The sequence below is a fragment of the Aquarana catesbeiana genome, linkage group LG13 (assembly GCF_042186555.1).
Source record: "Aquarana catesbeiana isolate 2022-GZ linkage group LG13, ASM4218655v1, whole genome shotgun sequence".
NCBI lineage: Eukaryota > Metazoa > Chordata > Amphibia > Anura > Ranidae > Aquarana > Aquarana catesbeiana.
The window spans coordinates 162,844,116-162,870,039 of record NC_133336.1 but is presented as its reverse complement, the minus strand read 5'-3'; the positions used below and the strand labels follow the sequence as shown (position 1 = coordinate 162,870,039).

The 25,924-nt window shown below is 42.1% G+C and overlaps 1 protein-coding gene across 2 annotated transcripts in view; it reads right to left on the bottom strand.

Annotated features, from left to right (window-relative positions):
* Positions 1-25,239, bottom strand: part of LOC141116418 (uncharacterized) — a 40,404-nt gene extending 15,165 nt beyond the window's left edge. The window contains exons 1-2 of one of the 2 annotated variants that reach the window (XM_073608673.1): positions 25,177-25,239; positions 6,355-7,782 (exon numbers count right to left, since the gene is read on the bottom strand). In XM_073608673.1, the coding sequence (XP_073464774.1) occupies positions 6,355-7,003 (649 nt within the window). In that variant the 5' untranslated portion in view covers positions 7,004-7,782; positions 25,177-25,239. The remainder of the gene's footprint in view (positions 1-6,354; positions 7,783-25,176) is intronic. The other variant, XR_012237033.1, reaches the window with a different exon arrangement.
* Positions 25,240-25,924: the final 685 nt, after the last annotated feature.

Below are 25,924 nucleotides of genomic sequence, written 5' to 3'. Positions count from 1 at the left end.
TATCAAAAGCCTTGGTCACATCCAGTGACAACACGGCTCTCGATCCCACATTCTCTGACGGGGTCTGTAGGTTCAGGAATGTCCTTCTAATATTCATACTAGTGGATCTGTTGGCTATAAATCCCCTTTGATCTGGATGAATACGTTTTGAGACAATTTTATTCAGTCTAGCTGCCAATACCTTAGCTAATATTTCAGCATCAGAGCATAACAGAGAAATTGGTCTGTAAGAGGCTATATCTAATGGGTCTTTCCCCTCATTATGTATCACTATAATAATTGCTTCCAACATCGAGGCAGGTATTCTCCCTTCCACAGCTGCTCCTCTCAATGCTCTGAGCAATTCCGGAAGCAATATTTCTCCATAATATCTATAGGTCTCCGTCTGGAGCCCATCTGGACCAGGAGATTTTTGATTAGCCATCCCTCCTGCTACTGCCTGTTGAAGCTCTCCGAGAGTTATTGGAGCTTCCAAGTCCTCTCTATCCCCTTGTGTAATGATCGGTATCTTCAATTTCCCCAGGAAGTTATCAATTACTCCCCCCACCTCCATCTTCTGCGATGTATAAAGATTTTATAATAGTCACTAAATGCGTCTATGATCTCTGAGGTGAGAGAAGTAATCTCTCCTCCTTTTAACCTAATGGTGGATATGGTAGAGGGGGGAGAACTGGATTTCATCAATTGCACCAGCATTCGTCCCACACTTTTTCCCTCTCCAAAAGAACATTGCTTCTGGAAGAGTCGTCTGTTCTTAACCTTCCTTATAATTGCTATTTTATAGTCTTGTTGTTTGTTTATCCATATATTTTTTTTTCTCCGGGGATGGGTCACTTACAGCCACTGACACCTCCCTTCTAATAATTTCCTCCCATTCCCTAGATTCCTTATTACGTTTTGCCACCTGCTGAATCAAAATACCTCTAAGGAATGCCTTCATAGTATCCCAGAGGATCCCAGCCGACGCCGTGCCTTTATTAAACTCTACAAACTCTCTCAATTTGGGCAGGACCTCATCTGATTTCTTTATTAATTGGAGCCAGAATGGGCTTATTTTCCAAGCTCTGTGAGCTCTTTTTCCCCCTAGGTTCAATGCCAGCACTATTGGTGAGTGATCTGATACCCATCTTGGTAAACACAGTATATTAGCCTTTGGATTCTGCGCTCTCCACATATCTATCAGCCCTGTTTCCTCCAGAAATTGGCTCAGTTGACTCTTCTCTGTAGACCCCGACTGTGCCCCTGAGGGGAACCTATCAATCTTTTTATCTAGGACCTCATTGAAGTCTCCTACTATTATAACCGGTATGTCTTCCTTATCTAGCATAAATTCCATTAATCTAAACATCACATCCATTTTAAATACATTCTATTCTCCATTGAGCAATAAAGAAAAATATAACGACCCATTTCATCTACGCTGATCTGTTTGCAGGAAAAAGCCACCTCTGTTTTCACTAAACTACTCACTCCTCCGGAGAGCTCATTTAACTACAGGTTTGGTGATTATTGGCGCTTGTGGGAACTACATCAGCGTTTTCCATCCAAGATCAGTTTGCTTGTTTTATAAGACTACAAAGGACATTTCATTCAATATTTGCGCTGCACTAATTTCGTTTTAAAAATAGTTTCTTTAGGCTGGTGAATCCTATAGTGTTCAGCTTGCATGTTTATTCATTTTACATTTATTATTGCTTGCGCTGATTGCCCTTAGTTTAATAAAGGAGGAGTATACCGAATGGTATTGAAGTTGATATCTCCTATTCTTTAATTGTGATATTGTGTACTTTGTTAAGTGTGTTTTTCTTGCAGACAGATCAACTCTATTCCATATCTTTCCAACATAGAAAATATGGCTGCCTTCTTAACTGGATTTCCCATTCCCCTGACATTCCAGGAGCCTAAATTGAGTGTTTTAGCCTGCATTTGAAAGTGAGAGAAGTATAAAGGACAATTGGGAGTGAAAATTCAAAAATAAATTTGTGTAAAAATCAAGCGCTCTCTGTTTATTACTACCTTTGATTCCATTTGTACTGTGTTGTAACCACTGTGTGTGTTTCTCTTTTATATTATCTTCTGTTATGTGTTTCATTATCAGTTTTACTTTCAGTCTACATTCCTCTTCTACTAGTGTGTGTACTATTCGTCTATTCACCCCCCTCCACTTCATTTCACTCTGCTTCCTCTGACCTTCCACCCCTCTACCCAGCCCCCCTCCCCCCACCCCCTTCCCCCCTCCACCTATCTAGGTGCACCCTAATGGGCTTTTTGTGACCAACTCCCACACCACTTGTTTCTCATATCCTTTCAGTGTAACATACTTTCCTATTTCTTTCCTTCCCCCTTATCCCTCCCATCCGTCCCCCCCACTATGAAAAAATGATAATGAAAACATTTTTTAAACATATTCCATTCTCATTCATATAAGAGAAGTATCCCCTCCTCATGTGTGTATCCCCTCCCCCTCCTTCCCCTCAAAATTAATTTAACTCATATTTCGAAAAACGGTGAGATCAAACAATTTAACCATTTCCCTCCTTCCCTCTCCTCCACCATCTTCTAAAGATGATGCACAAGAAAACCTGCAAACAGTTAGCTGAAGACAAGCAGACTAAGGACATGGATTACTGGTACCATGTCCTGTGGTCTGATGAGACCAAGATAAACTTATTTGGTTCAGATTGTGACAAGCGTGTGTGGTGGCAACCAGGTGAGGAGTAAAAAGACAAGTGCATCTTGCATACAGTCAAGCATGGTGGTGGGAGTGTCATGGTCTAGGGTTGCATGAGTGCTGCCGACACTGGGGAGCTACAGTTCATTGAGGGAACCATGAAGGCCAACATGTACTGTGACATACTGAAGCAGAGCATGATCCCCTCCCTTTGGAGACTGGGCCGCAGGGCAATATTCCAACATAATAACGACCCCAAACACACCTCCAAGACGACCACTGCCTTGCTAAAGAAGGGTAAAGGTGATGGAATGGCCAAGCATGTCTCCAGACCTAAACCCTATTGAGCATCTGTGGGGCATCCTCAAATGGAAGGTGGAGGAGCGCAAGATCTCTAACATCCACCAGCTCTATGATGTCGTCATGGAGTGGAGTGGAAGAGGACTCCAGTGGCAACCTGTAAAGCTCTGGTGAACTCCATGCACAAAAGGGTTTAGGCAGTGCTGGAAAATAATGGTGGCCACAAAAAATATTGACACTTTGGGCCCAATTTGGACATTTTCACTTAGGGGTGTACTCACTTTTGTTGCCAGCGGTTTAGACATTGATGGCTATGTGTTGAGTTATTTTGAGGGTACGGCAAATTTACAGTTATACAAGCTTTACACTCACTACTTTACATTGTAGCAAAGTGTAATTTCTTCACTGTCGCCACATGAAAAGATAAAATATTTACAAAAATGTGGGAGGTGTACTCACTTTTGTGAGATACTGTATATGCACTCACTTCAGTGGGTAAGATAGTCACGGTTTCTATTATGCAATCCCTGATTCATTCAGCAGAGTTTGTCCAGGAAGTAGCTGTAGGGAGACGGGCCGGTGGTTGCAGAGCTGCACCAGGAAGCTGCTGAATCATGACTCACAAATGAAGGAACCTGAAGTGATGGGTCCTGGCTTAGGGCCACTTGTAAAGTGAACAGGTGGCGCAAGAGGGTGGAATGACACTGGTGCCTGGTAGACCTTGCCAGGAGCAGAGAAGAGAATAGCATCCAAGCAGTAGCAGGAACCCACAAGGTTAGCATACATATGCTGAATGTCCCTCCGTTTACCTTCTGAGTCCCTTTTGGCCTCTTGCATGCTGTCCGGCCAGTCATCTGTTTGTCACCCAGTTGATATTTCCATGTCATTGTCTGCTGCCCAGCCTGAATCTGTTACTGCTTGGATGCTCTTCTCATCTTTGCTGCTGACAAGAACTACCAGGCACTCGTAACACTTTCCGCTCTTGCGCCACCTGTTCACTCTACCAGGGGCCGCGAGCCAGAGGTATAACAGAGACCTTCCCCATCACTTCAGGTTCCTCCACCAGTGAGTCCAGATCAAGCAGCTTTCTGACGCAGCTCTGCAAACACCAGCCATCTCCCTGACCAACTCTGCTGTTACCAGCTGCTTCCTGAACAAACTCTGCTGAACAGCCCAGGGGTTGCACAGTAGACATACTGATTACTTTATCAAATGCAGTTGGTGCATACCTGTGTTTTTTATGGCATTTTCATCTGTTAATAAATAGCTGCACTTAGATGGTGGTCCTTTTTCTTTTGTTTATCGTATGTGTATTAAAGTTTACTCAAGTTTCGAGGAGCTGCAATCATGACTCAGTGGCTGAACTGTTTTTACTCGAGTTATTAAGACTTTTAGGGTTTCTTCACCTTCACAGCCTCTTTGTTCCCTGTAACAATATCGCGTACTGGACATGAAATGCTGTAGCTAGTTGCCATGTTGTTTGGAACCTTAGGGCAGCCATGACAGCTTGGCTAACTGTGTAACATTACAGAAAAATCTGAACTCCCTCCTACCTCCTCCCTTGTGTTAGGAATTCATAGCTTTTAAAAATTTCAAAGAAAAGGTTATCTCAACAGAGAAAGCAGAACCAGGCTAGGTCAGTAAAAACAGCTCATGTTGGCCTGGCAGAATGTTCAGGCCTGTCGTAAAACTGTCACCCTCTCCATTCAGAGAACCAGCAGATATTGGTCGTAAATACCTGAATGCACATAAGTGGAATAAGTATGAAATTTCAGCATGTTTCATAACTTCCAAAGTAATAATAGCACAGCCATAATGTGGACATATTTAGTTTCCTCAGATAATTTCTAACATTTCAAGTCCAGACACCCCTATGTCAGGTCATATGGGAAACCACTGGTACCCCTTACTCCTCCTAAGTAGACTATACACTAGAGATATGGCATGTTTAGATTTGTTTTGAAGCAAATCTCACGCTGAACAATAATATGGATATTTGGAGTCTGTAAACACTATAGATGCAGAGATATGAATATGTATCACAAAATGTACCTGGGACAGGGTCATAAGTGTAGACACTTCCCAGCAACCAACCCCTAAACAAGATGACCAGACAATTGGTCACTGTTGCTGTCAACACCCCCTTTGATTTGACAGAAAAGGGGAGAAGCCAATACAATGGTCAGTTCTCCTTTTACCATCCTAGCTGGAAATCTGCCAAGTTTGAGAACCGATTTCCCAGCTCATCGATCGAACTCTGATCAACCCTCAGACATTAATTGCAAGTATTCTTTCTTCCCAATTCTACCTTATTTTTTTTAAACATCTTTTTTCTGTAAATATTTTATTTGTACCAACTTGGCCTTTTCATAATAAACCCTTATGTTGAAAAGTGTTAACCTCATCTCTAAAGCTCTTAATGCAAGCTATAAACAAACTTGCCTCGTAAAGAGCGCTACTGTTGTATAGTAAGACCTCTGAGCAGACCTGTCTGTGGTGGCAGTGTGTGTTGTAGACACTTATTCTAAAATTATAATTGGTATTGCTAAATTTACGAGTCTCCCCCGGCTCGGTCATTTAAAACGGGGGTGGTGGCAGTTAAAGGGTTAATTGCATAATTAACCCAGTGACAACTGCTCTCAGGCTGCTGGCACCTAGATTTTGGTCCCGCAAGCTGGAAAATCTTTGTGCTGGGCGCAGCTGAGAGTGGCATTGTTACGTAAGTGACAGCATGGTGTGAGGTTGACTGGTCCTTCATCGCAAGTTAGTGAGGAGGGCAGGGATCTGACACCCATGTTTGTCACATTCCCCACTGTATATACTTTATACTCAATGTTTGCACAATAGTCATTACCTGGCGATTCTGCTACAAATTGATTATGCTCCTAATTTCCTACTATGCACTGACAACACTGCCTCTATTGCACAAAATCCTATGCAGTGTTGTCAGCCCTGTCTGAGTTCTCTCCGCCTGCTGGACTACAGGACTACCCTTATCTGTCCGTCCCTCTGCACATACATACATTGATTTCCCAGCAAAACAATGCTGTTGTGTTAATCCTTAAGAGCCTGAGCCCATGTTGTGTAAAGCAAAAATGTTAATGTGAAATGTAGTTCTGAGGGGTTGGGCGGGGGTGCATGCCTACATCAATAACAACTGATTTAGGGTACCCTGCTGGTTGCTCCTCACTTCAGCTGCCCGTACAACAATTTTACAAGGCTGGGGATAATGTCAGAGGGCTTACTACAAGCTATTTCTTGACAGAGGATGAAGGTAAAGATGAAAATCCAAGTAGGAACATCTTCTAGATGGAGAGAGGGTGGTTTGTAATAAAAGTGTATCATGCCTATACAAATCCTTTATACAAGAGCAAAATAAATACCTGGACATTCATAGGTGCAGGGGTCAGCAGAATCGATTAAGCCAGGAATCCCATCAGTAACAGGACATAAGACTGACTTGATTTTCTCCTCCCAATCTGCATAATATATATTCAAAGCTTGACGTGAGCCAGATCTCCGCCAGTGCTTGGTCATCTTTGCCCTCACGAACCTTTTGCAGTCTGCAAATCTCTTTTTGCAAGTATCCACATTGCGAACACTGACACCCAAGCCATTTATTGATTCCAAAATGCCTCTCCATATTCTTTTTTTCTCAAAGTTTGACGTCCTGGAGGCATCATCCCCATATAATTTGGAATAATTTTCCAGTACTTTAGTGACTAAAAGATCATTCTCCTCTTCTGTGAATTTTATGTTTCTCATTCTGTCCTTATATGAGCCGCCACTTGTCCCCTGCTCAGGATACGAAAAAGAGTTTTCATTCTTGTGCCAAGCATGACGGTTTACTCCAGTTTCTTGGCGTCTCTTACTCCGCCATTTTCCTCTTTCCTTAATGCCATGATTCTGTTCTGGATCAGAGTCTAATCTATCATATTGCTGCAAACTGGAGTCCTTACTAACCCTGCTCTGAACTACTACTGAAACAGTCCCTATCTGCTCCAGTCCAGCTTCACTCCAATCTTCTGCCATGATCAACTGACATAAACATTTAATGCCAAACTGACAATAAACAAAATTTAAATACTACATATTTACTGGGAACAATCACATCATTGCAGACAACTTTCACCATGGCATCAAATTTAAACTGCAGTGAGAAAAAAAAATATTTTTAAATAAGCCTGGTAACTTATGAATTTAACATATATGAAGATTTAATAAATCCTATAATTACATAAAAGCCCCAAACAAATGTACCTTATCCATTTAGCGTATATATATTTACTAAACATTGCTAAAGTTTTTTGCTTCATTTGTGGTAAAATATATACTGGTATTACTACCTTGTATGACAGTCATAATATCCCATATATTGTTCAAAACCTACATCTTTCAAAATCCTACATTTTCTAATTATACACAATGTCTTTAACAACTAAATATTAGTGTATCATACTCTAATAATGCAACATATAATTTAAATTATTAGAATCTTTTTAACATAAACTTCAGGCCCAAAGATATACACAAGCACAAATAAATAAATAGATAATAGGCTTTCTAATTAGACAGATTCTACCAGTTTCTTCCAGATGGTAGCCTTAATAGATATTATATTAGATTAAAATATGTCTACCCCAAACCATTTTGGATTATATAATATCTTTGTTTTTATGATACCTGTTTCTTGAGCTAGAGGTAACCACTACACTTTTTCTAAACTATTGTGTACTGCTAATCTTGACATGGCTTTTTAATTTTTTTGATATGTCTTCTCCTTCTACTTTCACTGTATGGAGGAGCACATTCTGTAACATAAACAAACAGGTGTTAACTTAACAAGAGAGTCGGAGAATACAATATATAGCTTGTAAAAAAAAACATCAACCCTATTTGAAAGAGTACTTATATTTTTTACCATGACCTCAAACTTTGCAGGTTATCCGCAAACTTTGAAAGCCACCAGAGCACTGTTAAAAGCATTATTAAGAAATGAAAAGAATATGAACAAAAAGCAAACCACAACGCCATCTACGAAGGCAAGCCATATATATGAGTATAAGACCCCTTTCACACTGGGGCGCTTTGCAGGCGCTATAACGCTAAAAATAGCGCTTGCAAAGTGCCCTGAAAGAGCCGCTGCTGTCTCTCTCAGGCTTTCACACTGGAGTGGTGCGCTAGCAGGATGCTAAAAGAAGTCCCGCTAGCAGCATCTTTGGAGCGGTGAAGGAGTGGTGTATACACCGCTCCTTCACCGCTCCTGCCCATTGAAATCAATGGGGCAGCTTGGCTATACCGCCAGGATAACGCTGCTGCAGCAGCGCTTTGTGTTGGTTTTAACCCTTTCTCGGCCGCTGGCGGGGGGTAAAAGCGCCCCACTAGCGGCCGAATAGCGCTGAGAAATTGACTGTAAAGCGACGCTAAAAATAGCGGCGCTTTACCGCCGACGCACCCACCGCCCCAGTGTGAAAGGGGCTTTAGGTAAGCTAATGAAGCTTAGCAATCAATCCTACAAGAATCAAACTAAATTGTGGGAGGTGGAGGCATGCCCATACTCAAAAGGTGATAACAGCAAACAAACGCTCGTGCACATTTAGACCCCTTTCACACTGAGGCACTTTACAGGCATACAGCTCTGAAAATAGCACCTGCATAGCACCTGTAAAGAGCCTCTCCTGTCTCTCCAGCGAGGGCTTGCACAGTGGAGCGGTGTGCTTGCAGGACATTAAAAAAACTCCTGAAAGTAGTATCTTTAGAGCGGTGAAGCAGCGGTGTATACACCGCTGCTTCACCGCTCCTGCCCATTGAACTGAATGGGCGCCGCTGCAGAACTACCGGCAAAGCGTCGCTGCAGCGGCACTTTGCGGGTCATTTTAATCCTTTTTCGGCCGCTAGTGGGGGTTAAAACCGCCCCGCTAGCGTCCGAAAACCCCTGCAAAAATGACAGCAAAGCGTCGTTAAAAATAGCGGCGCTTTACTGCCGATGCCCCAGTGTGAAAGGGGCCTTAGTGTGATGTCCAGGTGGTCAATTACTTAGGGGATAGTTTTTCTGGCCTTGCTGCCCTCCAGGATAGGGGATATCCTAATAGTCACAGAAAAAGTAAAGAAAAGAGGACACACCAGCCTAGTGCATTATCCCAAGTAAATTTATTGATAAAAACAAAGTAAAAACTACTCACAGACATGTGGAGATATATCACTTGTATGAGCCACCTATTCGTGGCAATCAGTCCTAAAACCGACAGTCTCGAGATGGCAAAGGAAAGGACATCAGGGCCGCTGCTGTCTGGCACGTTTCAAAGGAATACCTTCTTCCTCAGAGCCTCCTGGTTACTGATAAGAGGCATGGAGGAGCTCAGCTATGAGGAAAGATTAGAGGAACTGAATGTATTCTTTCTTGAGAAGACGAGATTGAGGGGGGATATGATGTACAAATACATAAGTGGTCCATATAGTGAACTTGATGTTGAGTTATTCACTTTAAGGTCATCACAGAGGACAAGGGGGCACTCTTTACGTCTAGAGGAAAAAAGATTTAATCCCAAAATACGGAAAGGTTTCTTCACAGTAAAAGCTGTGAAAATGTGGAATAGACTCCCTCTAGAGGTGGTTCTGGCAAGCTCAGTAGATTGCTTTAAAAAAGTCCTGGATTCTTTCCAAAATGTACATAATATAACTGGGTACTAACATTTATAGGTAAAGTTGATCCAGGGAAAATCTGATTGCTTCTCTGATTTTCCCCTGCTGTAGCAAATTGCAGCATGCTTTGCTAGGGTTTTTTGCCTTCCTCTGGATCAACTGTGGGTAAAGGATTGTGTATATGGGATTGTATGATTTTTTTTTTCTTGGTTGAACTAGATGAACTGTGTATTTTTTCAACCTGACTAACTATGTAACCAAAAACCGAAACAAATTGCACATGTTTACTTGATATCAACATATAAATCTCTGGAATTATACAGTAAATAATGCATACACAAGTCAGTGTGTTTGTGCAGCATGTATTATTTATAAATCTTAAGTTTATTTACAGTGCCTTACAAAAGTATTCACCCCCTTGGCTTTTTACCTATTAACATTACAGCCTTTATGCCGCGTACACACGATCGGACTTCTTGACGGAGAAAGATATGACGGCTTTTCCGACGGGATTCCACTTAAGTTTGCCTTGCATACACGCGGTCACGCCAACTTACGACTGTCAAGAACGCGGTGACGTATAACACTGCGACAAGCCGAGAAAATGAAGTTCAATGCTTCCGAGCATGCCTCGAATTGTTTCCAAGCATGCGTATTAATTTTGGGCGTCGGAATTGCCACAGACGTGCCACAGACGATCGCATTTTCGGATAGGAACTTTTTCTGACCGAAAAATTAAGAACATGCTCTCGATCTTTTGCTGGCTGGAATTTGGCAAGCAAAAGTCCGATGGAGCATACACACGGTCGCATTTTCCGCCTCCAGAGGCTGCAACACCTAAGCAAGAGGCACCACTAACCAAACACTGCCATAAAGACCATGGAACTCTCCAAACAAGTAAGGGACAATGTTGCTGAGAAGTCAGGGTTAGGTTATAAAAAATATCCAAATCTTTGATGATCCCTAGGAGCACCATCAAATCTATCATAACCAAATGGAAAGAACATGGCACAACAGCAAACCTGCCAAGAGACGGCCGCACATCAAAACATACGGACCGGGCGAGGAGGGCATTAATCAGAGAATCAGCACAGAGACCTAAGGTAACCCTGGAGGAGCTGCAGAGTTCCACAGCAGAGACTGGAGTATCTGTACATAGGACTATAATAAGCCGTACGCTCCATAGAGTTGGGCTTTATGGCAGAGTGGCCAGAAGAAAGCCATTACTTTCAGCAAAAAACAAAATGGCATGCTTTGAGTTTGCGAAAAGGCATGTGGGAGGCTCCCAAAAAATAAGGAGGAAAGTACTCTGGTCTGATGAGACTAAAATTGAACTTTTTGGCCATCAAAGAAAACACTATGTCTGGCGCAAACCCAACACATCACATCACCCAAAGAACACCACCCCCACAGTGAAACATGGTGGTGGAAGTATCATGCTGTGGGGATGTTTTTCAGCAGTCGGGACTGGGAAACTGGTCAGAGTTGAGGAAAAAAGATGGATGGTGCTAAATATAGGGATATTCTTGAGCAAAACCTGTACCACTCTGTGTGATTTGAGGCTAGGACGGAGGTTCACCTTCCAGCTGGACATTGACCCAAACACACTGCTACAGCAACACTTGAGTGGTTTAAGGGGAAACATGTAAATGTGTTGGAATGGCCTAGTCAAAGCCCAGACCTCATTCCAATAGAAAATCTGTGGTCAGACTTAAAGATTGCTGTTCACAAGCGCAAACCATCCAACTTGAAGGAGGGGGAGCAGTTTTGCAATGAGGAATGGGCAAAAATCCCAGTGGTAAGATGTGGCAAGCTCATAGAAACTTATCCAAAGCAACTTGGAGCTGTGATAGCCGCAAAAGGTGGCTCTACAGAGTATTGACTTTAGGGGGGTGAATAGTTATGCACATTGACTTTTTCTGTTATTTTGTCCTATTTGTTGTTTGCTTCACAATAAAAAAAAATCTTCAAAGTTGTGGGCATGTTCTGTATATTAAATGATGCAAATCCTCAAACAATCCATGTTAATTTCAGGTTGTGAGGCAACAAAACAGGAAAAATGCCAAGGGGGGTGAATACTTTTGCAAGGCACTGGATACAGTATATATTACACATAAATTTAGAATTATACAGTATCTCACAAAAGTGAGTACATCCATCACATTTTTGTAAATATTTTACTACATCCTTTCATGTGACAACACTGAAGAAATTACATTATTCTGCTACAATGTAAAGTAGTGAGTGTACAGATTGTATAACAGTGTAACTTTGCTGTCCCCTCAAAATAACTCAACACACAGCCGTTAATGTCTAAACCGCTGGCAACAAAAGTGAATACACCCCTAAGTGAAAATGTCCAAACTGGGCTCAAAGTGTCACTATTTTGTGTGCCCACCATTATTTTCCAGCACTTCCTTAACCTTCTTGGGCATTGAGTTCACCAGAGCTTCACAGGTTGCCACAGGAGTCCTCTTCCACTCCTCCATGATGACATCACGGAGCTGGTGGATGTTAGAGACCTTGCGCTCCACCACCTTCCGTTCGAGGATGCCCCACAGATGCTCAATAGGGTTTAGGTCTGGAGATATGGTTGGCCAGTCCATCATCTTTACCCTCAGCTTCTTTAGCAAGTCAGTGGTCGTCTTGGGGGTGTGTTTGGGGTCATTATCATGTTGGAATACTGCCCTGTGGCCCAGTGTCCAAAGGGAGGGGATTATGCTCTGTTTCGGTATGTCATGCTCCTTGTTGGCATACATGGTTCCCTCACGGAAATGTAGCTCCCCAGTGCTGGCAGCACTCATGCAGTCCCAGACCATGACACTCCCACCATCATGCTTGACTGTAGGCAAGACACACTTGTCTTTGTATTCCTCAGCTGGTTGCCACCACACATGCTTGACACCATCTGAACCAAATAAGATTATCTTGGTTCCAGTAATCCATGTCCTTAGTCTGCTTGTCTTCAGAAAACTGTTTGTGGGCTTTCTTGTGCTTCATCTTTAGAAGAGTCTTCCTTCTGGGACAACAGCCATGCAGACCAATTTGATGCAGTGTGCGGCATTTGGTCTGAGCCCTGACAGGCTGACCCCCCACCCCTTCAACCTCTGCAGCAATGCTATAGTGAAAATATGAGTAAAAAGTGTAGTGCTGGTAGTGAACGAATATTGCTGAAGATAATCAGAATAAGATTCTTTGTACAAATTAGTGCCTTAAAATCTAATGTAACACTCAAAATCTAAAAATAAATCAAACAATATATATAGTTAAACATATACCAAGTTCCAACGATGCGACTGTGCCTAAATGTAGAGTTGCACCTATCACTTTGAAAAATATAATATAAAAAGTGAAATGCCAGTGTTCCAACGTGTGATGTGCACAAATGGGTATTTAACAATACCTGTGAAAAAATGCATCAAAAAGTCGCAGAGAGTCTCACTCGTCCAATTGGATGTTCAAAACACGTAACATGTGTACTAAATCCTTATAATACATCAGTGTGAGCCCTTACTGGTAAAATAACAAAAAGTGTGTGAACAGTGGTGAAGCACACAGAAAATAAAAAGAAATTAAAAATGTGTGAAATTATTTAAATACAATATGAAAAGGGAGTTATACATCTGCTCAATGTGTGATAAAAATCCTACAGGTCACTAAATGACAAACATAGGGACATGAATAAATGAATGACACTATGAACAATGGGTGCCCCGTAATTCAAAACGATGGGTATCCAAAAACATGAATGAATTGTATCATGCAGACATGATGTTTAGCATCCAAAGTCCATATACCGTATGAAGAAAAAGTTCATGTAGATGTATAAATTATAATATTAATATCCCGAATATCTGTATGCTTCTCAAAATGCTCTAGAGTAGAGCTGTCATTCTGGTTAGTGCCTTCACATTGATAGCATCAAAAGATGGGAAAAGATGAGGTAGTCTTACCAGCGGTGGTGGACTCACACGCCATAAGCGGTGAGTCAAACAAGCTTATACCGCCAAGCATTGGTTGTAGGTCCCGTCCAAATCGATGGAATATTCCAGCTGGAAAGGAGGCCTGGAACTCTATTTACCAAAGAAAATAAACTGAGCCTAAGCCCAGCTATCTTGTTAGCCGTCTCACTCAGAGATGTAGAGAGCTTTTAATCATCATCCACAGTCCTCTCAGTAAATGGTGGTTCCCAAAATATAAAAGAAAAAAGAGAGCTTCCACATGGTGTAAATCCAACAAAAGGATAAGGGATTTATTCAAAAGAATATATCTTCCAACATCCTATAAAAACAATAGTAGCAATAAAAATTCGGTTCAATTGAACAAATAAAAAGCGCAGTAAAAAAGTGGCTGGACTAGTAAATAGACCTGGGTCACACTTTAGTTATTTTACCAGTAAGGGCTCACACTGATGTATTATGTGGATTTAGTACACATGTTACGTGTTTTTGAACATCCAATTGGACGAGTGAGACTCTCTGCGACTTTTTGTTGCATTTTTTCACAGGTATTGTTAAATACCCATTTGTGCACATCACACAATGGAACACTGGCATTTCACTTTTTATATTATATTTTTCAAAGTGATACGTGCAACTCTACATTTAGGCGTAGTCGCATTGTTGCAACTTCATATATGTTTCATTATATATACTGTTTGATTTATTTTTAGATTTTGAGTGTTACATTAGAGTTTAAGGCACTATTTGTACACAGAATCTTATTCTGATTATCTTTAGCAATATTCATTCACTACCATTACTACACTTTTTACTCATATTTTCACTATACAATTGGTCTGATTGTTGTGTTAGCTGCTCAGGTTTTTAGGGTTGGTGTGGTAATACCACTACATATTTTCTGCAGCAATGCTGGCAGTACTCATACGTCTATTTACCAAAGACAACCTCTGGATATGATGCTGAGCATGTGCACTCAACATCTTCGTCGACCATGGAGAAGCCTGTTCCCATGTGGAACCTGTCCTGTTAAACCACTGTATGGTCTTGGCCACCATACTGCAGCTCAATTGCAGGGTGTTGACAAGCTTTTTATAGCCTAGGCCATCTTTATGTAGAGCAACAATTCTTTTTTTTTTAGATCCTCAGAGAGTTCTTTGCCATGAGGTGCCATGTTGAACTTCCAGTGACCAGTATGAGAGAGTGAGAGCGATAACACCAAATTTAACACACCTGCTCCCCATTCACACCTGAGACATTGTAACACTAATGAGTCACATGACCCTGGGGAGGGAAAATGGCTAATTGGTCCCAATTTGGACATTTTCACTTAGGGGTGTACTCACTTTTGTTGCTAGCAGTTTAGACATTAATGGCTGTGTGTTGAGTAATTTTGAGGGGACAGTAAATTTACACTGTTACACAAGCTGTACACTCACTACTTTACATTTCATTTCTTCAGTGTTGTCACATGAAAAGATATAATAAAATATTTACAAAAATGTGAGGGGTGTACTCACTTTTGTGAGATACTGTAAAAGAGGCATACACTGCTATTATTAAAAATTACAGATTCGTGGCAGCGGGGTCAGCGCTGGGGGTGTGTTGCTTGTTTGCACTTGAGGGCAATATGGCACTATCATGTTATCACTAATGTAATAGGAGCACTATACCACTGAAAACAATGTACAAGGGGCACTACACCACTGACATCAAAGTAGTGGAGGAAGTATTCCACTTACACCAATTTAATGGGGGCACTACTACCAGTCACTTCAATGCAATAAAGGTACTTCAGCACTGACACCAACTTAGTGAAGGCACTACACTACTGACACCAATGCACAAATGCAATGGGGACACTACATGGCTGATATTAAAACGGTATTAAACCCCAAACCAAAAATGTTATATATTGCAGCCAGGGCTGGCCCAAGACATTGTGCTGCCTGGGTCCAGGAATGAAATGCTGCCCCCCCCCCCCAATAAAAAATCACGCCCATCCAGCATAGAGACATTTCCATAAAGCAAAGAGACATCCCTAAATAGTAAAGAGAGAGCCCAATCCAGTAGAGACATCCCCATATATTCAGCAAAGATACATTTCCATAAATTCAGCAAAGAGACTTCCCCATATAGTAAAGAGACAGCCCAATCCAGCAAAGAGACATCATCATATATTCAGCAAAGAGACATGCCCCCTCCCACAAAGAGACATTCCCCGTCCTAAAAAGAGACATTGTCAAGGAAATGGCAATGGAATCAATGGTAGAACTGTTAACAGGTGCTATCGGCAGGTTCCCACACGCATGCACGGAAATATGGCAGTTCGGAGCTTGCGCGTGCGTGACAGAATGGGATGGCGTGGGTGCATGTGCGGTAGCGGGCACATAGCAGGAAAGATGTAATTTTTCTGGTGGCCTATAAAAGGCTGCTCTGGATCTCCTCTCGTTGCTGGATTGTCTTCAGCTCTCCCTGAACTCCTGAACTTGTATCTGCTTCCTGTACCTCCTGCCATGACCCGGATTGTTCTTGACCTGCCCTAATCTTCTCCTGGCTCTGCCCCCGGCTTGTCTTCAGGACTGCTCCTGCTTGACTTGCTTGTCTACCCGTGCACGACCCCGGCTTGCCACACCAACTCCTCTTGAAGCGATTACCAGCTGATCGCCAGTGTTAGATCCTCTGCCGGGCCTTTATTGAGCTCCAAGCCACTCTACTCTGTTACAGCTCAATAAAGACTTTCTCCTGCACTGCTGCTACAGCCTCATGTAGCTTTCAAGGGATCACCTGCTCCAGTCCTCCTCATGCTGATGGCAACCCATGCTTCTTTGAGCATCTTGGCTGTACCACCTTCAGGGATATACTGCGCTCAGCCACAAGGGGAGCCTCTCTCAGCATCTTGGCCTTGGATAAGGTACGTGACAGTACAATCCAGCCATGTCAGAGACTGACAGAGTTGATTCCGACACACAAAGTTTGAGAGCAGGATATAAAATTTTCCGACAACAAAATCCGTTGTCGGAAATTCCGATCGTGTGTACACAAATCAAATAAAGAGATGAAAGCTATTGGCCACTGCCCCGTTTAGAGTCCCAACGTACGTGTTTTACGTCACCGCGTTTAGAACGATCGGATTTTCTGACAACTTTGTGTGACCATGTGTATGCAAGACAAGTTTGAGCCAACATCCGTCGGAAAAAATCCTAGGATTTTGTTGTCGGAATGTCCGAACAAAGTCCGACCGTGGGTACGGGGCATAAGACTTCAGGTCCTAAGGACCTTCCGTGACCATAAGCTTGCTGGTCATTTTGGGGTACAAAAAAACCTCTGAACTTATAAAACGATCCTTCTGGTGGCCCAAGTGGAAGCAAGATTGTAAAAACTATGTCAGTACCTGTATTATTTGCCAACACAATAAAGGGTCTAATACCAAGTCCTGGGGTCTGTTAAAGCGGGGGTTCACCCACACCGCCAAAAAAAAAAAATATTAAAAGCCAGCAGCTACAAATACTGCAGCTGCTGACTTTTAATACATGCCCACTCACCTGTCCCAGGGTCCAGCGATGTCGGCAGGGGACGCCGAGAACCCGCTCGGTTCTCGGCAGCTGCCGCCGCCATCCTAGGTGAGGGAATCAGGAAGTGAAGCGTTGCGGCTTCACTTCCCGGTTCCCTACTGCTCAAGCGCGAGTCTCGCTGCGCGTCCCTAGTGGTCCCCGCTCTCTCCTGGGAGCTGTGTGTTCCCAGCAGACAGCGCGGTCGGGACAGGAAGAGGCATAGACTCCCATGGGAGTCTATGCCGGAAGTGGGTGCAAATACCTGTCTTAGACAGGTATCTGCACCCCCCTCCCCCCTGAAAGGTGCCAAATGTGACACCGGAGGGGGGGAGGGTTCCGAAAAGCGGAAGTTCCATTTTTGTGTGGAACTCCGCTTTAAGGCCGTTACCCGTTCCAAAACGAGAAAAATCTCAATGGATTTCATTGTAGACTTACCCCATTCCGAAGGTTTCACCACCATCTTGGTAATGGTTGACCGTCTTTCGAAGATGGCTCATTTTTTACCCATGGTTTGCACACACTCTGCTGTTGACACAGAAAATATTTTCATCAAGGAAATTATCAGGCTGCATGGACTACCAGATAACATTGTTTCCTATAGAGGAGTACAATTCACTTCTAGGTTCTGGAAGGACCTCTGCAAATCTTTGACAATTGAAGTATGTCTTTCATCAGCCTACCATCCACAAAGTAATAGCCAGACTGAAAGGACAAATCAGTCCTTGGAGCAATGTCGTCAGTGTTTCTGTACCTGCTCTCAAAATGACTAGGCCTCTCTTCTCCCTTGTGCAGAATTTGTCTACAATAACTCTTTGCACACCACCACCAGTCAAACTCCCTTTTGGGCCAATTATGGCTTTCATCCTTCATTTTTGCCCAATTCCATACCGGAAGCATCTGTGCCCACAGTTCAAGATCCGATAAGTTTCATTCAGTCCAATTACCTGCAACTCCAGGAAGCCATGCAAAAGGCTCAGGATAATTACAAAAGATATCATGACAGAGGAAGAATGAGCAATCCTGCTTTCAAAGTAGGAGAGGAGGTTTGGCTATCTGCTGTAAATCTCAAACTCTCATGCCCATCATGGAAACGTGGACCAAGGTTCATTGGTCCCCTCAAGATCAACAAAATGATAAACCCAGTGGCCTTTGAGTTGGCATAACCCAGCTCCTACAAGCTTCACCTGGTTTTTCATGCTTCACTACTAAAACCAACGGTGCCCTGTCCTTTTCCAGAAAGAAGGGAATTGCCACCACCTCCAGTCTTGCTGGAAGGTGAAACTGAGTTCGAGGTAGAGTCCATTTTGGATTGCAGAAAGAGAGGGAGACAAGTACAATACCTCATCAAGTGGAAGGGGTATCCCCCAGAAGATAATTCCTGGGAGCCCTTAAGTAATATACATGACCCACAACTAATACAGACCTTCCACAGTAGACATTCCGCAAGATTGGCTAGGTTGGGCATCCAGAGGTTGCCCCTAGGAGAAGGGCACTGTCAGTGAAATGGTAATGGAATCAATGGCAGAATTGTTAACAGGTGCTATAGGCAGGTTCCTGCTTACATGCGCGGAAGAACTGTGCTTCGGCACTTGCAGGTGCGCAACGACATGGGTGCATGCACATAGCGTGAAAGATGCAATTCACTGGCAGCCTATAAAAGGCTGCTCTGGATCTCCTATCATTGCTGGATTGTCTTCCATTTTCCCTAAACTCCTGAACCTGTATCTGCTTCCTGTACCTCCTGCTGTGACCCGGATTGTTCTTGACCTACCCTGATCTTCCCCTGGCTCTGACCTCAGCTTGTCTTAAGGACTTCTTCTCTGCTTATCTTCCTGTTTACCTGTGAATGACTCTGGCTTGCCTCTAAGCACTCTGTCTCTGCCTGAACCCACCTGTTTACCTGTGAATGATCCGGCTTGCCTCTAAGGACTTTCTCTGCCTGATCCCACCTGTGTATGACCCTGGCTGGTTCAAGGACCCTGCTCCTGCTTCACCTGCTTGTCTACCCATGTACGACCCCGGCTTGCCACACCAACTCCTCTTATAGCGGTTACCAGTTGATCTCCAGTTTTAGATCCTCTGCCGGTCCTTTATTGAGCTCCCTGGATGCTCCAAGCCTCTGTACTCTGTTACAGCTCATTAAAGACTTTCTACTGCACTGCTGCTACAGCCTCAAGTAGTCTTCAAGAGATCACCTGCTCAAATCCCCCTCATCCTGCTGGCAACCCGTGCTTCTCTGAGCATTATAACTGCTGTACCACCTTCAGGGGGTATACTGCACTCAGCCACAAGGGGAGCCTCTCTCAGCATCTTGGCCTCGGATAAGGTACGTGACAGACATGCCCAATCCAGCAAAGAGACATGCCACCTCCAGCAAAGAGACATTCCCAAACCAGCAAAGAGATGTAGCTGAGCTCAAAAGTTTGGATACCCTGTCAGAAATTGTTAAATTTTGTCATTAATATTGAAAAACTGACTGATCATGCCAAAAAACTGTCTTTTATTTAAGGATAGTGATCACATGAAGCCATTTATTATTACATAGTTTTTTGGATCCTTTTTAATTCATAATGATAACAGAAATTACCCAAATGGCCCTGATAAAAAGATTACATACCCTTGGAATGTTTGGTCCTGTTACAGACCCAGAAGGTGGCACACACAGGTTATTATGGCAATTAAAGGTTATTTTCTCCCATTTGTGGCTTTTTAAATCACAATTAGTGACTGTGTATAAATAGTCAATGAGTTTCTTAGCTCTCACTTGAATGCCCTAAGTAGGCTAGACACTGAGCCATGAGGAGGTAGAAAAGAGCAGCCAAAAGACCTGTGTAGCAAAGTAATGGAACTTTATAAGGATGGAAAAGGATATAAAAAGATACCCAAAGCCTTGAATATGCCAGTCAGTACTGTTTAATCCCTGATATATATATATATATATATATATATATATATATATATATATATATATATATATATATATATTTGGTGGCAGTGTGAACAAATAGTACCATTTTGGAATAAGGTTGTAGAGTTGATATATAAAATCACGGAGACCAAATGCACTCTCGACGCAGCCAGCTGCCTGCTTCACATTTCAAATTTTTCCCTCCAGAAGTACAAAAATTCTCTTTCCAGACATTTACTAAATGCTGCCAAATCCCTAATCCTGTTGTACTGGAAATCAACAACCACTCCTACCATAAAAGAATGGCTACACAAAGTCTCTTTTATCTGCGAAATGGAAGACACAAAAGCCCAAGCTAAAGAAAAAGTGGGCCAATACCACAATACCTGGTCTCCCTGGTTCATAAATAGATACTCTTTAGACTTTGAAAATATGAGTAAATTATATGCATATATGGGGGCCTTCTCTGAAGACCGTTTCTGGCAATGGATGTATAAAGATACAGATTTAACCTGATTCACATGGTTATATTAATTCTGAGAAAACACCATAGTGTTTTACGTCAATTTCACATTTTTAGTGACTCTTAGGACTTCTCACTCTTCTTCTACCTCTGACTTCCTTACCTTGTTTCTTCTATCTGAATTCCTCTCTGATCTTTTCCTCCCTCAAGTATAGACTTTAGACTGAATTTAAGACAAACTTAGTCACCAAATTATAAGATTACCCTGAGTGTCAAATTTATGCAATACTCTAGATTAACTGGCTATGTTTCATTGACACATTAAAATCCAACCCATAATTTGTTACCTATTATTTGTATGACTTAAATGTGATCTTAATTGTAACATCAACATAATTCAGTTTGTACACTTTATTTTCATCAATAAATACCTTTGAAATGGAAAAAAAAAAAAAAAGATACCCAAAGCCTTGAATATGCCAGTCAGTACTGTTTAATCCCTTATTAAGAAGTGGAAAATTCGGGGCTCTTTTGATACCAAGCCAAGTTCAGGTAGACCAAAAAAGATTGCAGCCACAACTGACTGAAGAATTGCCCAGGATACAAAGAAAAACCCACAGGTAACCTTAGGAGAAAAAGACTGCTCTCCAAAAAGATGGTGTGGTTGGTTTTAAGGAGCACAATACAATGATACTTGAACAAAAAAGAATATGGTTGTGCTGCCAGAAGGAAGCTTTTACTGCGTCAATGATACAAAAAAGCCCAATGTCAAGATGTTGTTGGGCATATTGTAACCAGGCTTTTTTGTGGAACTTGTGCAGTAAAAGCTTCTTTCTGGCAACTTGACTATGCAGCTCTTTTTTTGTTCAAGTATCATTGTACTGAGCTTCTTAAAAACAACCATGCCATCTTTTTCCAGAGCGGCCTGTATTTCTCCTGAAGTTACCTTTGGGTTTTTCTTTGTATCCCAAACAATTCCTATGGCAGTTGTGGCTGAAATCTTTCTCGATCTACCTGACCTTGACTTGTATCAAAAGATCCCCAAATCTTACACTTCTTATTAAATGATTGAACAGTACTGACTGGCATATTCAAGGCTTTGTATATGTTTTATATCCGTTTTATATCCTTTTCCATCTTTGTAAAGTTTCATTACCTTGTTATGCAGGTCTTTTGACTGTTCTTTTCTGCTCCACATGGCTTAGTATCTAGCCTGCTTACTGCATTTATATGAGAGCTAACAAACTCATTGACTATTTATACACAGACACTAATTGCAATTTAAAAAGCCACAAATGTGGGAAATTAACCTTTTAATAGCCATTTTAACCTACGTATGCCACCTTCTGTGTCTATACCAAAGCCAAACATTGTAGGGTATGTAAACTTTTCATCAGGGCCATTTGGGTGATTTCTGTTATCATTATGATTTTAAAAGGAGACAAACAACTATATGATATTAAATGGCTTCATGTGATCACTCCTCCTGAAAAGAGACCCCCTCCTGCAAAGAGATATGCCCCGCCTGCAAAGAGACATGCCCATATAGTAAAGAGACAGCCCAATCCAGCAAAGAGACATTCCCATATATTCAGCAAAGAGACATGCGCCCTCCTGCAAAGAGACTTACCCAATTCAGCAAAGAGACATGCCCCCTTCTGCAAAGAGATATGCCCCCTCCTGCAAAGAGACATCCCCATATAGTAAAGAGACAGCCCAATCCAGCAAAGATACATCCCCATATATTCAGCAAAGAGACATGCCCTCTTCTGCAAAGAGACATGCCCAATCCAGCAAAGAGACATGCCCCCTCCTGCAAAGAGACATGCCCAATCCAGAGACATGCCCAAAAACATCAGCTCAGCTCACAGGTATATGAACTATGCAGCACCACGAAAGTTCCCTCCTTCCTCTTCACTGCCACCGACCAACTATGCTTCGATCCCAGCTCAGTGATGCAACATGCGTTGGCAGCAGCCCTGCAATGTCCTGCTATTGAAGCCTGTGCTGTTCTGGGACCGGGAGAGCTGCTCCACCCCACCCCAGCTGGGGAACGGAGCATGATGACACTGCACTAGAGGGAGGGAGCCTCGGGTCCCTGCTGCTGCCCCTCTTAAAGTGCCGCCTGGGTCCCATGGACCTGCTGGGACCCATGGCAGGGCCAGCCCTGATTGCAATACCAAACTGCCCTACAGTGATGCCAACTAGTGATGCCCACCAGTGTCCACCAGTGATGCCAATCAGTGCCCATGAGGGATGCCAATCAGTGCCCATCATTGATGCCTATCAGTGCCCATCAGTGCCGCCTATTAGTTTCCATAAGCACCGCCTACCAGTGCATATCAGTGCCCATCAGTGCTGCATATTAATGCCTCTTCATCAGTGCTGCCTCATAAGTACCCATCAGTGCAGCCTATCAGTGCCCAGCAGTGCAGCCTCATTAGCGCACATCAGTGAAGGAGAAAAAAATTACATAATTAAAAAATTTTATAACAAAAACCTTTTTCTTTTTTTACATTTCGGTGTTTTTAAAAAATAATAAATAAAACAGTGGTGATTAAATACCACTAAAAGAAAGCTCTATCTGTCTCAAAAAATGCAAAAATTTTGTTTGGGTACAGCGTTGCATGACCGCGCAATTGTAATTCAAAGTGTGACAGCGCTGAAAGCTAAAAATTGGCCTGGGCTGGAAGGGGGTGAAAGTGCCCCATATTGAAGTGGTTAATGATACTATTTTTTTATTACTATTGACACCATTGTACCAGGGGCCCTACATCATGGATACCAATGTAATAGGAGCAATATACCAGTGATGACAATTAAGTGGGGCATTATAAGAATATATTGAGAGCACTATACCACTGACAGTGTAATGAGGGAACTACCAGTATACTGCTGATACTGGTATAGTGGAAGCACTTTACCACAGACACCACTGCAATGGGTCTAAACTACTGACAACAAAAGTAGTGGGAAGTCTGTAAGGTTGAAACACTAGATTCTGCGTAGAATGTAATCTTTCTTTGGGATGAATCAGTTGAATGCAGTAATTGGACAGAATGCTCCCAAACTGCTACATACAACAAGAAAATGTCTGCATAATGAGGAGCACCACACCAATTGTGCAGAGTCCAAATGATTTATTGATCTTTACTAGAATGTATTGGGCACAGGAAGAAGCCAATGCTTTCAGGAGTTTCTGGGCCCCATTTCATCAAGCTCTGTGTACTGTAAGATCTTTGTCTAGAGAATGGTGACCTCGAAAGGAATAAAATAGATTGAGTATGTCGTCCAGTTTTGGTCACCAGTCCTCACGAAGATTCTGCTTAAACTGGAGAGTCAAGAGAAGGACAACAAAGCTCATAAGGAGCTGGAGGACCTCAATTATGAGGAACGACTACAAACGTTAAACTTATTCTTCCTGGCGATGAGAAGCTTAAAAGGGGATACGATCTCAATATACAAATCTTTGAATGGTGACTTATATCATTGGGAGAAAACTATTTATTGTTAGAGGAGTAAGGATGTGGAACTCCCTTCCACAGCTGGTGGTGTTGGTGGGGAGTGTACATAAATTCCAAAAACTTTTAGATGTGTTTCTTAACAAACACAATCTACAGAGATATGGATAATGGTAGAGACATAAACACACACACTCAGGTTGAACTGGATGGACCGGTGTCTTTATTCAACCTTACCAACTATCTACAGTAACTATGTAAAAGTCCTTGTGAATAATTGTGTATATTGCTTGAGATAAAGAAGCAATCTTTTTAGTAGTCATTGTCATTTAACTCAGAAGAGGACTGGCACTGGATTGTAGAGTTGCAGAGTCTGTTTGGGACATTAACGGAGATGAGATAAGTATTGCATTCAGAGCTGCTATTTTTATTTTTAAAATGTCAGGGGTGTCATTTTTTTTTTATCATTTATGATTCTTCCAGAGTTGAGCTTCATAATTCAAATACAATTCTTTTGTAAAACAGCCAACATCAGAATGCACATGGTATTGCATACTTGGCTGTAGGGTGTGACACAGCAGAGGACCAAGGAAGGCACTGCTAAAAAAGCATAGGGATGTCTGCAGAGTCGAGTGTAATTGTAGGACACTATAGGGCCCACATAGGGTCACTGCAACAACATCGGCTCTTAGGACCCGGGTTGGACCAATGTGGTATTGAACAGAGATTTACAGTTTATTTTTCATTCTGTATGCACATAAAAGTAAAACATTTCAGTTCTGAGTTGAATGCAAAAAAGTATAAAACATCCAAATCCAAACATCTGTAACATTTGCTGTAATTTTGTAAATGGTAAACTGTAGACTCCACACCCATCTTTGGGTGTGATCTCTGTTTTGTTTTTAGTAAAAAAAGGATGTGCCTGTTTATAACATTTCTATACATACAGTATATACACACATTATTCTTGCTGCTTATATCGCTAACACTGCTACCATAAGATTGCTAATGTTGTAAACTATAACAAGTAAACATATAACTCTATGTAATACAGCTCAATGCTGAGGCTACAGCTGCATCCTATTTGGACTCTCCTCCCAAATGGTATCCCTTTCGATGCTGGTTCCAAGTCACACTAGCACATTGTTATAAAGAGATGAATCATTTACAAGCCATAGCGACACTTGACGGTGCGAAAAGTTAAAAATCACCCCCTACCTTCCCCAGCTGAACCCTTTGTCTGACAGCTATGGGAGGTGGAGGGTTTTGGGGCCCAATCAAAAAGAAGATAAAAGGAGTGTGGGAAGTGTAGTTGGAAATGCTTTGGTTAGGGTTGCAGTATTAAAAAGAGGAACTACATTTCCCGACGTTGACTGCAAACAGCTGGTCACATGGCCAGAAGAGAGAAGAGACCTGAATTAGTGCATGGTTCATGGATCAATAGGATCAGTGTGTAGCAGTGCATACAGAGTGTAGATTAGAGGAAAATGCAGCTCAAAGCACCAAAGAATGTATGGATTGATGATAACTTCATATGTTATTTAAAGATCTATAGCTTATAGGAAATGTTAGTATTGTTAAATAATTTTCAGTTATCTCTGTCTCCTAATAGCTGGTACAGTGCACCTGCCAACATCAAGACTGAGAAACAGACAGATCATGCTTTGAATATACTGTACATTGCATAATTCTAGCTAATTATGTTCTCACATTTTTTTATTTCAATGTTTTCTATTTGAGTTCCAGGGGCAATCACATTTTTCAAAGTGTCACCCTCTCATGCCCCTTATGTCTTTAGTAACCTCTGTAGTTTAACCACTTGCTGTCCAGGGCAATTTATTTTTTACTTTTTTATAAATTCTTTATTTTCACAGAAATCGTGTTAAAATTTACAGAAACAAGCATCTCACCAATATAGCATCACTTCTATTATAACGCCTGCCCATCTCCTAGCCAGTACAATTTA